The sequence below is a fragment of the Lagopus muta genome, chromosome 4, assembly GCF_023343835.1.
Source record: "Lagopus muta isolate bLagMut1 chromosome 4, bLagMut1 primary, whole genome shotgun sequence".
NCBI lineage: Eukaryota > Metazoa > Chordata > Aves > Galliformes > Phasianidae > Lagopus > Lagopus muta.
In genome coordinates this window covers 11,515,276-11,529,867 of record NC_064436.1, presented here as the reverse complement: position 1 = coordinate 11,529,867, position 14,592 = coordinate 11,515,276, and the positions used below count along the sequence as shown (strand labels likewise).

At 44.2% G+C, this 14,592-nt stretch overlaps 2 protein-coding genes across 4 annotated transcripts in view; one reads left to right on the top strand and one right to left on the bottom strand.

The window, feature by feature from the left end:
• Positions 1-8,618, top strand: part of ANAPC10 (anaphase promoting complex subunit 10) — a 156,949-nt gene extending 148,331 nt beyond the window's left edge. The window contains exon 6 of one of the 2 annotated variants that reach the window (XM_048942069.1): positions 5,712-8,618. In XM_048942069.1, coding sequence (XP_048798026.1) covers positions 5,712-5,773 — 62 coding nt within the window. In that variant the 3' untranslated portion in view covers positions 5,774-8,618. Of the gene's footprint in view, positions 1-5,705 lie in introns of both variants that reach the window. The other variant, XM_048942068.1, reaches the window with a different exon arrangement.
• Positions 1-10,632, bottom strand: part of LOC125692016 (hedgehog interacting protein) — a 68,980-nt gene extending 58,348 nt beyond the window's left edge. Inside the window, exons 1-2 of one of the 2 annotated variants that reach the window (XM_048942047.1) lie at positions 10,310-10,632; positions 3,420-3,615 (exon numbers count right to left, since the gene is read on the bottom strand). In XM_048942047.1, the coding sequence (XP_048798004.1) occupies positions 3,420-3,615; positions 10,310-10,576 (463 nt within the window). In that variant the 5' untranslated portion in view covers positions 10,577-10,632. The remainder of the gene's footprint in view (positions 1-3,419; positions 3,616-10,309) is intronic. The other variant, XM_048942049.1, reaches the window with a different exon arrangement.
• Between the last annotated feature and the right edge of the window lie 3,960 nt (positions 10,633-14,592).

Below are 14,592 nucleotides of genomic sequence, written 5' to 3'. Positions count from 1 at the left end.
TAACAAAAGCAGTGTCACGGTTAGTCCTCCTGCTGTTCTCATCAGCAGTAGCATCACTACTATTTTTCTCTAGGTTGACTATGTGCACGATAACTATAAGTAGACCACGCCAGAACTTCTGGAGGTGTTGTTTCAGTTGCAGAATTTCTCAGTTGTGCTTTGCTTTTTTGGGCTGGGGTGCCCCTGTTTGGAGTAAAAAAAAGAATAAAAAATACTATCTACCATCTGTTCTGGCAATGCCTGTGCTCAGATCTAGGCCTGGATCTGGATTCGCAAACAGTCATCTGGAATCTATTTCTTCAAATGGAAATGAGGCAGTGCATGTAGTTCAAAATCTGTCCAATGTCTTTGGTTGGCAGAACCCTCTGTGGCTGAGGCACAGGTTTGTTCTTTAGAATATGTTGCCATTATGGGCATGAATCAAGTGTTTGCTCATGCCAGGAGGGAGAATTGGCCATGCCTTTCCTTATGTAGCTGTATTAATAATAAATATTAGACAGTCTTCTCTTACGATCTTGTAAAACTTAAAATTCCTATTGTTTGAAGAGTCTTTGTTAACTCCAGCTTCCCATCAGTAATCACTTAAACTGAAATTCACAGTAATGATCAGATGAGAAATAATGACCACAGTCAACCAGTATGAAGCAGGGAACTTCCATAGTCAGATTTCATGAGACATTGCGCCCTCCTTCAGTAAAACATCCATAAAATGCTAACAGCTTCCAGTTCTTCTGCTTGAGTAAATAAGTGGGCCCTCTTAGTCTGTGGATATTCAAAACTACTAAAGAAGTCAATAGAAATCCTGATACACTCCTAAAAACTGGTGGGCAGACTGCTATCTTCAAAAGAATCAACCAATGATATGTGCCCATTTTCATGTTTGCAAATAGCAAAAGAACAAGAAATGAATTTCTGGAGCCAAGTCATCAGAAAACTAGTGTGCAGTTTCTTAGTCTTCTTGGTTAATTTGTACTGCTAACATTTGAATTCCAGAAAAGGTGCTTGTTCTCTTCAATCGCTAATAACAATTCTAATTTCTAATTTGTGCAGCACATAAGGGCTAGAATTACTTTTATAGTCAGCACTTTCCTTACAGTCCTTTCTATGTGTTCAGGAACAATTAGCACTCCTTAATGGAAGAAAAGAAATTATTTGACTTTTTAACAAATGCAGAGTGAATCTCTGGCAGAGACCTCTGGTCTGGGGGCCTGTTAATTTCCAACTCTTTGTTTAATCCTCCAGGCAAAACTGAGAACATAGCTTCCATGTTTTTCCTTTTTCCTTTTGTAATAAATATTACGGACAGATGGGTCTCACAAGAAAAACAAAAGACCTAATTAGCTGCCTTTTTAATTATTTACATTTTCAACTGTACATTAAACCATATTGAAATCCTACATGCAGTCTTCTCAAAAAGATGAGCATGAATTCTAGTACCTTCGTCAAATACTGGTGTAGGCATCCACAACCATGTGGACCAACCAGACCACCTAAAGAACCCTGCTTCTGGCTGCAAGTACGCAACAACTTTTTTTTTTCTAATACTACCCACTTTCAGAAGAAGTATATAGAATGATTATTAGTGTCTGATTGATGTAGGAAAAATCCTATTTTAACTGATGCTAAAGTATGTAAGCTCTTTTCCTGCAAAGCACAGTGCTCTGTCCAGTGCTAAAGTTATGCTTTCATCTGGTTATCTTTCAAGGCAAGCTGGGTGGTCACAGAAAGCACTTGACATCTTGATGCACTTCAGCAGTTTTACATATACACAAACTTTGTAGAAAAATAAATTTGTCATTCGTCACCACATATGTTGATCTGAGGAGTGAGGTTCCTGTGGCTATAGCTCCTGTGCTGCTCAGCCCTTTCTCTTTCTCTCTCGCTCTCTCCATCTCCTCCTTCTTCCTCCACTTTCCCCCCTTTCACTTTTTCCAATTAGAAGAAGTTGTTTCCTCAGAAACTCAGAATTTCACTAAACAACCGTAAGCGACTTGCTCTGCCGAATATGCTCATCGTTTGCATTAGTTACAACTCATGTAGAAAAAACCTCTTTGTGCTGACTTCTCACACGGGCTAAACATCTAAAATATCTAATCTATTATCGCTGTTCAGCAGGCAGTCTTGGCAACTGTGATCCATTCTGCTTCGCTTTGGGGAATGTGATAAAGAGCAAGAAACAGCTGGTTTGAGAAAGCCTTAGAAACATCTCTTAGTTTATAAAGACAATAATAATATTTTCATATTTGAATGGGTTGAGATACATGTTAAACCACAGTAAAGGGGAAAAAGTAAGTCAATTCAAAATATTTTCTCAAGCCAATAAAAGAACATTGCAAAAAATCACTGCACTCTTGGGATTTCATAGAAAACAAGTACACACTGTGCACATGCAATTAAAAACCCTCCTCCAAATCTCATCCACTTAAACTATCCCCTTTACTTAAATACGTTTAAGTTCTATTGCAAAGCTCTGTTCATATATCAAAAAGTACTATTTGTAAATTCATTTTTCTTATCCTTATGAACTCTGCTTTCCAGTCTGTGTTGCTAATCAAAAATCTTAACCGGTTTAATTATTTTCTCCTGTGTGACATTATTTATAAGCACTGTTTGGAAAAAGAAAAAAAGCATAGTTTAAAAATGACAGCCTTCAACATGTAAATAATTTACTATTGAGAATACCAGAGATGTGATTTAATACAGTAGTACATTACAGCAGTGTTTCTAAAATGACCATCTTCAGTGGCTATTTTGTTGATTTATTTACAAGTGATAGCACACATTTGGTGACTGCCTTAGACAATACCAGTCACATTCTGCTGATGGTTTTGTCAAGCTAACTTTTCTGGCTATGGTGAGGAAGTGTTAGGTTAGTTCAGAATTTGGTTGTTAACAGCATGTTGGAACCAATTCAAAGATCACAGAAGTCTATCAAATAGCTCCCTTTGATTTCAAGGGGCTTTAAACTACGGAAAAAACTCACAAGTTCCTAGGGTAACATACCCAGAAAAAACACTTTATTTATCAGCCTGTAGTGTCTGCAGCTTGCAGTGCCAGCACTCTTTCTTTCTTGTATTTGAAAGCTATCTGTCATTTAGAATAGCCTTTTGGATGGCCGACTAATTGCTTACATGATTTGAGTGAACACACCAACATACAAAAAAGGTAATAGCTTCAGGTGCCTTTGATAACAAATAACCCTGTGTTTCATGGAGAGCTGAATAGCAGAGCTCAAAATATTAACTCTCCACGTAAGAAAGAATCACCACAGAGGCCCTGAAATATTCTGTCTTTGGGCAAAATCCCCTAGATATCAGCGGTGATTTCATCTGGTTAAGTGTTGGATCTATGACTAGTCAGGCAATATCAACATTTCAAAGCAGACATCCTTTAGTTCCATATTTTGTTATAGGTTTTACCTGGTAAGTTACCTCTGCAAGTATAATAGAATTCTTTACAATAGTCTTTGCACAAGTAGGGAAGAGTTAGTTCTCTTTCAGAAGTTTCCCCTTTCTCACGTGAGTGGAAAAGATTCTGGGCATGAGGTGAGCAGTGTGCACATCTGATTTCCTCCAGTAGCTTCGCACATTCTGTGTTGTTCGTGACGGAAAGTATCTGCAAGCCACAAACCAAAGACAAATAAACACATGACCTATTTCTCCATCTTACACATAAAGATTTTATGATCTAATGTAATAAACTATGCTAATAGAACCAATACAGTCTGTAATAAATGCATCATGTTTCATGTCACTTTTCCAGAAGAATCAGGTACAAACATTGTTACAATGAAATCTGCAATATGCCATTAGGACAGTGATATTTCAAGTGTTTGCTTCTCTTTCCCAGATAAGAATAATAGCAGTGAAATTTTTTATGGATTCACACCTGCAAACTCTTATCGCACAAGCAATCTGTGAACTAGGCCGATCATTTATACAGGATCTACAGCAGCAGGCCTTCTGCTCATTTATGAGAAGTACCTAAAAACACAGCTTGAAAGGTGACCTATTCAATCTATGTTGAAACTCTATGTAGAGAGTACAAGCAAAAATTCTACCATCAAACACATCAGGGAAACCACATGCAGGTATTTGTTAAGTAGGTGTATCTTGAACTGTGCCACAGTCTGGCTACTGAAGTGCTTGCTGTGTAGTTCGGCAGGTGCCTGGGATTGTTCATTTTTTAAATGCTGCTCTCCATTTTGCACTCTCTAATGCAGACTACTTGGTGGAAAAAGCTGTATGTTTTCAGACGTTTCATAAGGGAGAAAAAGAATTTGTTCATAGCATCTTGTTTCTCTCAATTTTGAAAGCGTAACTTTCTCCTGAAAAAAGAGCATACATTATGCATAGTACTTGAAGAAGCACTAAACCACGATTGATGATGTGTTTAAGTAAACACACGAGCCTAAGGAGCGCAATGTCATCAAATCGTGAAAAATAATGGAAAACAGCATAGCTGTCTTTATTAGTCTTTGAATGCAGTGCACTTTGTTAATCTATTGTTAACCACATGGACTGTTTTTTGATCATTCATCCCAATGGTGGATAATGGGAAATGTGTTCTCAGCTGAGAAGGACTGAATCCGATCCAATGCAAAAACAAAGCTCAGGTTATTTCAACTGTTTGTTTAACGTGGCTATAAACAAAGACTGTAAGAGGCTTATTTTAAGAAATATTAATGCTGTAAGTATTTATATTCCATAAAATGTATAAATATTTGTAAATGTTGCATTTGAAAATAGCAACAAAGTTTTGCTGGAGTTCATATCTGACTTGTTTTGTAGAATGACTTTACAGTGTGTCATTTCCCTGCAGGATAACATAGATGGGAATTATCTAAATCACTTTTGATAAAATTAGTTATTCGGCGCATGAAGACTCTTACTATGTTTGAGTATACTGTCTCATAGGCTGGCTGCCTTCTGGGGCGCAGCAGTTTGGTAACACAGTTCTGAACTCATCGCTTTATTTACATATCATAATTACGCAAGCATAAACCACTTGAGAGAAATGCACTCCCCATTGTTTTAAACAGCTATGTGTTCAAACTATTATACAATACACGGCCTGCGCGGTTACACAAAATCCTGTTTAAAGGAACATTAAGTTAGAAGATAAACTCTTTCAAGGAAAATTAAGTCTTAACTATGTATTGTCATAAGGCTAAGTGAAATGTTTAGTAAAGTTTAGTGTTGAACTTTAGACCACTGATGGGAAGAACACCATTTGGCCTCCACCCCTATTCTGGAAGAGATGCCATTGGCTTTCAGTATAATTCCTCCAGATTTGCTGAAATGACTGAGTATATTACATGTTGTGTTCTTTACACTCTCTCTTCGCAGATTATCTTCATCTTCACAGCATCTGCAATTAAGTAGTGTGACTAACATCAGCCATGTATGGTTTATTATCTCTCTTCAGATCTTCTTTGGGATTATAATTGTCTCATATCTTCCCAGTCCTCCCCCCAAGGCTTATTTATTTATTTATCTATGTAACTTGAAGGCCAATTAATTGCACGTTGCATGTATGGTGAAAGGTTTGTCTTCACCCTGAGTTTACTGAATTCCTTCCACAGCTTGAACTCCTCTCCAGAAATAAATAATAATAATAATAAAAAGAAAAAAAAGGGTTCTTTTGCTAGACTTTTTACTTGGGCCATAGCAGCACAACTGTTAACCTTAGCCTTCCTTCTTGAGTTTCAGATGTTGTTCTAGATGTGACGGATCTGGGAAACATGCCTCAAGGACAAGAACTAAAAATATAATTATAGCTACAATTATAGTATGACCAAAGTAAATAATAGCTACAACTTTGAACTTGACTTAATAGTCTCTGTGATTGCAGTCAAGGTGCTTGCAGTAATGCACAATGCTGAGGCAATTATCTGCATCATCTGGACTTTCTTAAAGAATGATGGCATCCTGACAAAGTACCTTGGTGTTCTGATGGGAAGCGGTGTATACAGTTCAGTCAAATCATTGTCTGCCAAATGGAACAAAGTCTGGGTTCAGCAGCAGATGACTGAAAGCACTGTCCATAAATGCAGTTTTTTAAGAACTTGATGGCATTAGCAAGCTGGAAGTTCTCCTTAAGTAAGGATGAAACGACCACTTTGGTCTTTCCACCAAATGAAAGTGCACCATGACTATAGACTCTTCAGAGTCCTTGCCTATATTCAGTAGTATCACCTACTTTGCACAAGTCTCAGATTTTTTCATCAGTGAGTTAATCTCAAGCAGTAGGCTTTCTTGTGGTAGCGGTATGATGGTGTGTTTAGAAGTGCAAGTAAACACAAGGTATTACTAGGTAAATATTCAGTCTGTTTATTGAATTAACTCCACAGTGATGCAAATATAAAATTCTACCACTTCTACTGGAAGACTCCAGAAAGAATTATGAACAGGAAAAAAAAAAAGAAAAAAAGAAAAAAAGAAATTACAGGATATCAAAGCTAATTTACTGTTTCTTGTGGAAAATGTAATTGACGTTGCCTGGTGATACAGAAGAAGAAATGCTTGCCAATATTTCAGTCCTCAGAATTAAGACAAAAGGATCCTAATCCCCCTGAGCAGCTGCTATCCAGGAATTAACCACAGGAATTCACCCCCTCATGTCATTTCTGGAATGAATCTTGGTCATATAATAGCTAATCGGAAGATTAAGGAATCAGAGTCAATCAATTATCTGAAAATCAAGTATGTTATTTAACTTTTAGAATGCTAAGGCAAAATCGGGTGGTAACGTTTGCTCTGTGTGAGGTCTGATGTGTAACTCTCTACTGGCTGGGAGATAGGACAACCATTCTATTCTGAATCTCAGTAAATTGATAACGTATTTATCCTGGAGTATATTAAATCAGTTGTAAGTGAAAGCTGCAATACTTATCTGAATGAACTTTTTTTCTGTTGGTTCTCCACTTTGCAAATGACCCTACAGTTGACAATGGCTTTTGGTCTTTTGAAGAAATGTAAACTAATTTCCTGCTTCAATTTTTAATGTCGTGTGTGAAAACATCGAACTTCAGTCATTTAAACTAACTGTGCTCTGGAAAATATGTAAAACTCCCAAACATTTATTGCAACATGCCTAATAATGATTATGCCTGCTGCTGAATAAGTTACAACATCTGTAAGATCATCCTTTAATCTTTTGCCACATGACAGTAAAACACAAAGACTAAAGGTAAGATAAATCCCGGAGCGCGGAGGAAAGCATAGTATACAACATTGGTTTATCGACAAAAAGAATAGTGCAAGGAAGAAGAACCAGAGGAAGGCACAGTGGACAGAAATTCTTTACGATGAATGTAGTCATCTGTTTTGTGTACCCTGGTCATATCTAGAACGAAAGGCAACATTGTTTTGATGCTAACCCATAAAAACCCAAGCCATGGTGAAATAAGTCATTGCACTAAGCTGTATTTGACATGCAAGCATTTATGTCTAAAAATCATATGCTTAGGAGATAGTTCAGCTGTTGGGTTGAACATATGCTTCTTCTGTACTATAGAACTGGATTATGTCATTAAAGAGTTCGGTTTCAATTTTTAGGGTAATATGTAAATAGATCATTGTACTAAGGCAGCTGTTAAAGGGACTCCGAGATGAGTTATTTGTTTAGTTGGATGTGTTCAACAATAGCCTTTGTTCGTGAAAGAGCCAGAGCAAACAAATGATTGTAAAAGGGCACACTTGAAAACAATTACTTTTCACCCTTTCCTTGACAGCTTTGGCTGTGAAGCCAACTGAGGTAGAGAGGACTTCCCCGCCTGTTGGGCTATAATCAAACTTTCAGAAAAACTGGCATTGCAATATTTGGCTGGGCTTTAGTAGTCCTTCGTGAACAAAGGGAGAAGAAGAAGACTGGAAGACGAAGAGTTAAATGTCAACAACTGTATGTAAAAATCATACTTGAGGCAGTGCAGTGCTGTGTGTTAGGGTAGCTCCATTTCTGCTTCCAAAACCACAGCCAGTGGTGCCATTTTCGTTATAAATTTCGCAAATTTGGTCAAAAATTCTCAAAGACCCAGCATCTTAACCAAGAAGCTCTCACGAAAATGTCTACTGAGCATGTCAACTCTTTGCTTTTAAAGAAGCTGGTGTTCAGCTTTCTGCTAATGTCAAAGCCATAGATAGATGATGAAGAGCAAGTTTAAACAAGCTATTTTTTTTGGACTGTCATAGAATTTTTAAAACGTTTTTTTTTTATAAGTTCTATTCCAATGCACTCCATAACAGTTTGCCGTGTCTTTTATGGAAAGACCATCTCATTTGGTGAAGTATAAATGACATATTTTGACATTTTTCCCAAACATGTATTGATATGATGAAGCAGATCTGAGACGTTCAGAAAAGTTAATCTGTCGTGGAAAATAGTCTGATTTTAAAAACCTGTAGAATTATATTTCTTAAAAAGCGTAGATTATATTTAAAAGAACAGATTTGACAGCTCAGGAATAGCTGGTGTGGCATATACGGTCAATGCCACACATTTACATGAAGTTTTGAGTGCTGTTTGTCAAATGGCATCCAAGGGGAGTTAGAAGATGCTTTCAAGTAATTCTAAGAAGAGAATAAACCCTACAAGTGTCTAAAGATTGAAAAGTTACTGAAGCACAACTTCCAGTTTACTGTGTGGAGCCAATTGCTGCAAGGGTCTCCAAGCACTGGACAATCTCAGTAGCATATATGCCACTGAGCCATTACAAACAGGGTGATTTAAGGACATATTTTCTAGTCCTTATTCTTTTTTTTTTTTTTTCTTTCTTTTTCTTCTTTTTTTTTTTTTTTTCCCCAGCTACATCTTTCAGGTTATCTGTGTGTGGTTAGCTTATAGTTTAATTCAGTTATCACACAGGGGCTTAATGACATTGTCTCTAGACGACGTGGAGAAATCTATCTGCCTTGAATCTCAAACTGCTGCTGCATATGGTATGAATAAAGAGAGATCTGCAGCTGAAAACCTGCAGTAAGACAGTTCTCACTCATCTGGGAATAGAGGGGGTAGGACAAATGCTCCCTCAAAAGGCATGAACATTTGGACAGAGCTGGGGACTGAAGGAGAATGATGTTCTCCAGTTTCACCCATTAGTGAACCAACTAACAAACACAATGGTGTTGTTGTTATTCTTTTGCCATAAGCAACAGGACTCTGTGTGTGGGCAGCAGTTTAGTGGGGAGGAGGATAAGTCGACCCCTTTTTGTCCTATTGATTTTTTCCTATTTGCATGACTTGAGCAAATTAAATGATGCAATATGGCTTTTTGTTACAAAACAAAGTGAGAGATACCACCCAGACACATATGTTGATTCGTAGAAGCTGTTTACATGAGAATGGAGTGAAATCTACCGTGAACCGAGCATAAAAATTCGATTCAGGCCGGGTATTTCTTTTTTATTATGCTTGGGCCAGCGAGACTGGGACACAAGTTTTCCTCGAGTCTCTCAGACCCTGACAACTACAGAGTCGTAACGGAGGAATTCTTAATTAAACCTAAACCACGATGGAGGAAAAAAAAAAAAAAAAAAAGACAAAAAAAAAAAAAAAAAAAAAAAGACACCTGATGGCTTCTTTCACGTGCAGCGCTTCCTAACGACGCTGCCGGGTGCCGCTCCGCCCGCCGAGGTGCCACACGCCCGCGGGGCTCAGCATCAGGCAGGCGGGCAGCGGCGGGCGGAGGGCGTCCGGAGAAGCGGACTGTGAGCGGCCGCCTCCCCGCAGCCCCCGCCGCGCTGCCGGGCGCAGAGCTGCGCCCGCTCGTGTCCCGGAGCCCGGCCGGGGCTGGCGCTGTGCGCCGGGCGCCGCCACGGCCGCGGGTGGGCTTTGCGGCTGACGCGCGTCATCGCGGGCAGCGCGGGGCCCCGAGGGCTGCGAAGATCGTAAAGTTTGGGTACGCCGACGCCGTCCTCTATCCCAAACCTTCCCTGACTAAACGCGCGGGGAAAAATTGGACGAGATTTTCGTTACTCCAGAAAAATAAACCGGAAACCACCGCCGGGCTCATTTACGGTCCCGACGCCGCCAGCGCCCGGACGGCAGCCAGAGCCCGTCCCGCTCCTCCACCTTCCCGGAGCCGCTACCTGCGGGCGGCACGGTCCCTCCGCTCCGGCCCCGGCGGCGGCCCCCCGGCGCTCCCACGCGAGGCGCGCGGCACGGACCCGTGCCGTACCCGCCGAGCGCCCGTCCCCCGCGGACGGCGCGCGCTCCCCGGGCGCCGGTTCAGCACCGGAGGCGGGCTGCCGCCGTCCCGCGCCCCCGCGCAACAGAAGCGGCCGCGGCGCCCGCCGTCGGCGGTGCCTACCTTGGCCCCGGCGTGCAGCAGCCCCTGCGCGTCGGCGCGGGAGCAGCAGGAGAGGCGCGGGTAGAGGCCGCGGCACATCGCCTCCGCGCCGCCCGGCGCCTCCGGGGACAGCAGCCGCCGGTCGCGCTTCTTCAGCCGCCGCGGCGGGGTCCCGTTGAGGCACCTTCTCCTCCGGGCGCCGCTCTCTCCGAACTTGGCGTCCCCCTCGAAGAAGCAGAGAGCCACGGCCACCAGCAGCAGCTTGAACGGCAGCATCTTGAGCATCATGCCTGAGGGAGCGTGCGAACGCGCCCGAAGGGGGGGAGGAGGGGAATCCCACGGACTTTTCTTTGCACTTCGGGAAAACACCTCCCTCCCTCCCTCCCGCACAGGCTGCGGAACGGGGAGCGGAGCGGGCGGCCCGCGGGGAGCGCCGCTCCGAGAGGACGGGCGGAGGCGAGCGGGTGGAGGATGCTCGGCGGCCCCGCGAGCGGCACAGGTTCAGCAGCGGCCGCTGCCGCGCCGAGGCGCCGAGGCTCGGGGCGGGCCGGGCAGCGGGCGGCGGCGGCAGCCCTCCACTTGTCGTCCCATAGGAAGGGTGTCCCCGCGCTGGGACGGCGGCGGCGGCGGCCGGGCCGGGCGATGCCCCCTCCGCTGCCGGCGGCGGCTGCGGCTCACTAGGGCTCTCATGTTTCGCTCCCTCTTTTCTTCTTCTTTTTAAGCCGCGCGCGGGGAGGTGCTGCCACCGCGCGCCCTGCACGTCACCCGGCGGCACCGGCCGCGCGCGCCTCCCGCGCCGCCGCGGGGGCTCGGCGGGAAGCGGCGCCGCGCCCGGCCTCGCGCCCGGCCTCGCCCCCGGTCCTCGTGCGAGCGGCGCGGGGCCGCGCCCGGCGCGAGCCGCGGGGGCGCGGGGCGGCGTCCCGCCCTGTAACGGTCGCCCGGCGGCTCCGGGTCGCCGCTCCGCTTTCACCCTCGGGGCCGCGCAGGCCGGCCGGCCGTACCCCGGGCACGTGGCCCCGGCTCGTCGGGAAGCGGCGGAGCCCCGCGGTTCCCCGGCGGAAGGCGAGCGCCGTAGGTGGGTGCCGCAGCCCCGACGGGGAAACGGACGGAGGGCGAGCGCCGGCTTCGGCCGGTTCCCAGAGTTCAGGGAACGTTCTGGATGCGCGTGGCCGAGGCCCGCACCGACGGCCGAGCTTCGACGGCCGCGGGGAGAGTCTGAAATGAGTTTGCAGTAGCATCGAGCCGTGAATCGCAGTGGCCGGCCTGTAGCTGCGGCCGCCAGCGGCGTGGGGAAATGGGGCGAGGGGATAGCCTGGCGCGGGCAGAGCTCAGTACTCGGGGACGGGACGAGGGGAAACGGGGAGCCCGCGGAGCGCCTGGCCGAGGGAGACGCCGGGGTGCCTGGAGGGGAGGCGGCCCGGAGTCCCGCGGCGCCAAGAGGAGGTGTGGGCGTCTTCCTGTGGGAACCGCCGCCCTCTGAGCTGCGGTGCAGGTGCAGCCGAGGAGGGAGGAGGGCAGGTGGGCAAACAACGCCCGCGGGGCTGCTTCCCGGAGCTCCGTGGTGTGCTCTGACCGGGAGGGAGAGTGCCTCGCACCCGAGGAGCCCGTCCGGGGGGAAGAAGGGTTGCATGGAGGGCCTTGTTTGAGGTAATGTTTCTGAAGGAAAAGCGAGGAAAATGAGTCTCTTGAGATTTACTTTTGAGCTCTTAGGCTAATACGGTCCACAATGGAATTTGATGCAGATGAGGAGTACCTCCCATAAATCGTGTAGTCATACAAACTGCTGCTTCTCCTTTTAAGTGAGTTCCTTGAAGGCTGGCTGTCCCTTAGCTCACGGCCACCTGACTCTCTTTGACTGAAAACGTTCCTGGCCGAGGCCTGAGCAGCATGAGGGATAAGAAGAGTGCACGAGGGCTCTGGTGCAGCTGATGGGTGGAGTCAGTGTGGCATCCACCAGCGCTAGGAATAGTTTTCTTTGGTGTGTTAGTGGCAGTATGGGAACTGGTTCCATGAGCAACCACCTAGCAGAAGCGATACAGCTGTACTACAACAGCTGCGTCATGCTCGTTTCTCTGGATTATTACGTAGGCTATTCTGAAATAAAGGTGATCCTAGCGTATGATACCAGAATAACCGTCTCAGAATGGAGTCGCTTTTACTCCCAGGCAGTCTCACCACGGAGCGTCACGCAGGTGGAGCTGTAGAGATGGAAATACACAGCTGAAGGCCTGTCTGTCCCTTTCTGTGGGCAGTCAGGTGCTCGTGGTTTTCAAGCAGATTGTGTACTTTTGTGCTGCTTCTCACTTATTGGAATGGGAAACTGGAACTCGATGGAAAGAAGTGGCTGTGGGGCAGAGACCCTCTTGAAAAAACAAATGTTCAGTGAAAATTTCTTTTGCAGCCTGGTCTGCGCAGTTCCTGTCTCTCTGGAGGAGAGAGGAAGTGAGGAATATAAATCTATACGATCAAAGTAGTACAGCTATTAGTAAATAACCTTTCTTCCTCCTTCAACTTCTGCCTGCATAAATATCCGTTTCTATGTATACCTGTACCAGTTCTCAGAGAAGGTGAATTTGAGCTGTATTAATTAAATAGAGAATGATTTCCCGAGACGGGAAGCTGCCAAACTAAGAAAGAGCTGACAGTCTGTGAAGGTCAGGTTCTACACAGAAATTTTGCACGGATCCATGCTGAAGACATTTCCCAGAAATTCTGTGGAATGTACTATTGACCTTGTATAATGTGAAATGTTTGAAACTCTAAGCTCTGTAGCAATAGAGGGATATAAGGATGTATAAGCAAGACTTGCAGAGGGTTGAATGTTTTTTAAAACCCCTGTATAGAAATTGCTGATCTTGTTGGTTTTTTGTGTGTGTGTGCAATTTCATCTTATGTTCTTTTCCACACTTTGAAAAAGTACATGATGGCTTCTTTAACAAAGTATGTTTTTCAAGCTGGTTGATACAGGAATTTATTTATAAACCTTTTTAATAATGCAAAGTTAAGGTCAGTATTAATATATGACATTTCAGAGTGTCAACTTCAGGTGACTTTCAACCTCTTATAAACAGAGATAAGGGAATACTTAGGAAGTAGAAACATATACATAGGAAATATGGTTAATAAACACATCAGTCTTCTAATGCAACCTGGGTTCTGTCATGTGAAGTTCATTATTGCAAATGATTAAATATGATAATGCCCAAAGCAGGGATGAATAAATTCTGTCATTAGTTCAGAGTATGTAGGATGGCAGTGAGGATCTTTCAATTACAATGCAGTTACGTGTGCAAGGGTTAGCAGATTAAAAGGAAGCTGTTACTGCTACAGCTTTTGAATGTAGCTGGGTTTTCCCAGGAGATAAGCAGACTGTACTTACTGATACCTCGATCTTTGTTCAGTTTATTACTGCCTGTATCATTATACATTGTGGGATGTGTATTATGTGAGTTAAACATGCCAGAATAGCCTTCAAAGAGCGTAAGGTGAAGACTACGCATGCAATTAAACTTACAACTTGTTTTCTTTTTAATTTCTGTAGCTTGGCGTTTGAATTTAAACCTTCATAAATATTTTGCAAGGGAATTCAGATGCACCAAGAAACCTGTTATAAGATTTAAAGTTAGTGAGTTCCTGAGTATTTTGATCAGAAAAGGAAATATGGCGGCGGTTCTAATGTCAGTTTGGGGAAGTGCAGTTATCATATGAGTTAACTGATGGAAACAGGAGCTGGGCAAAGGGATCTCAGGGCGTTGTGAGGATTAGGTCTGATGGATTTACTGAGATTATGGAAGCATCAGATTATACCTGAACTGCCAACATGTTTGGCAGCACTCTGTTATGTGCTGCTATGTTTCACAGAAGAATCTTACGTAGCTGTCTCGTCTTTGCATCTGGGCTGTGTAAATTCAACAGTGATAGCAAGACCTAATTCTGTCCTGCCACGTGGGTGGAAAATACCTGGCATGCCATGAGGTGGAATTTTGCAGCGTTGGAGCAGGTTAGGAAATGAGCCAACACACCTTGGTTTGCACCTGAGAAATTAGGGTATTTAAGTTCAGGAAGGCACCCTTCTACTGGGGACATTTCACTGGGTAAAACAGGTGGACTTCTGCTATTGGAGAATAGCTTTGCTTTTCTTGTAGCTGGGATTTGAGTTGAACTTCTGAAATGCCGTTTTACCTTGACATTTATTTTAAGAGAGAAAAAAAGAGTCCTTTTTTTCAGGGCTGGTCCATTGTCAGGTGAAAGGAGGGGGGTAACTCTCCGTGTCTCATCAACATTACACTTTTCAGTGAGTCTGT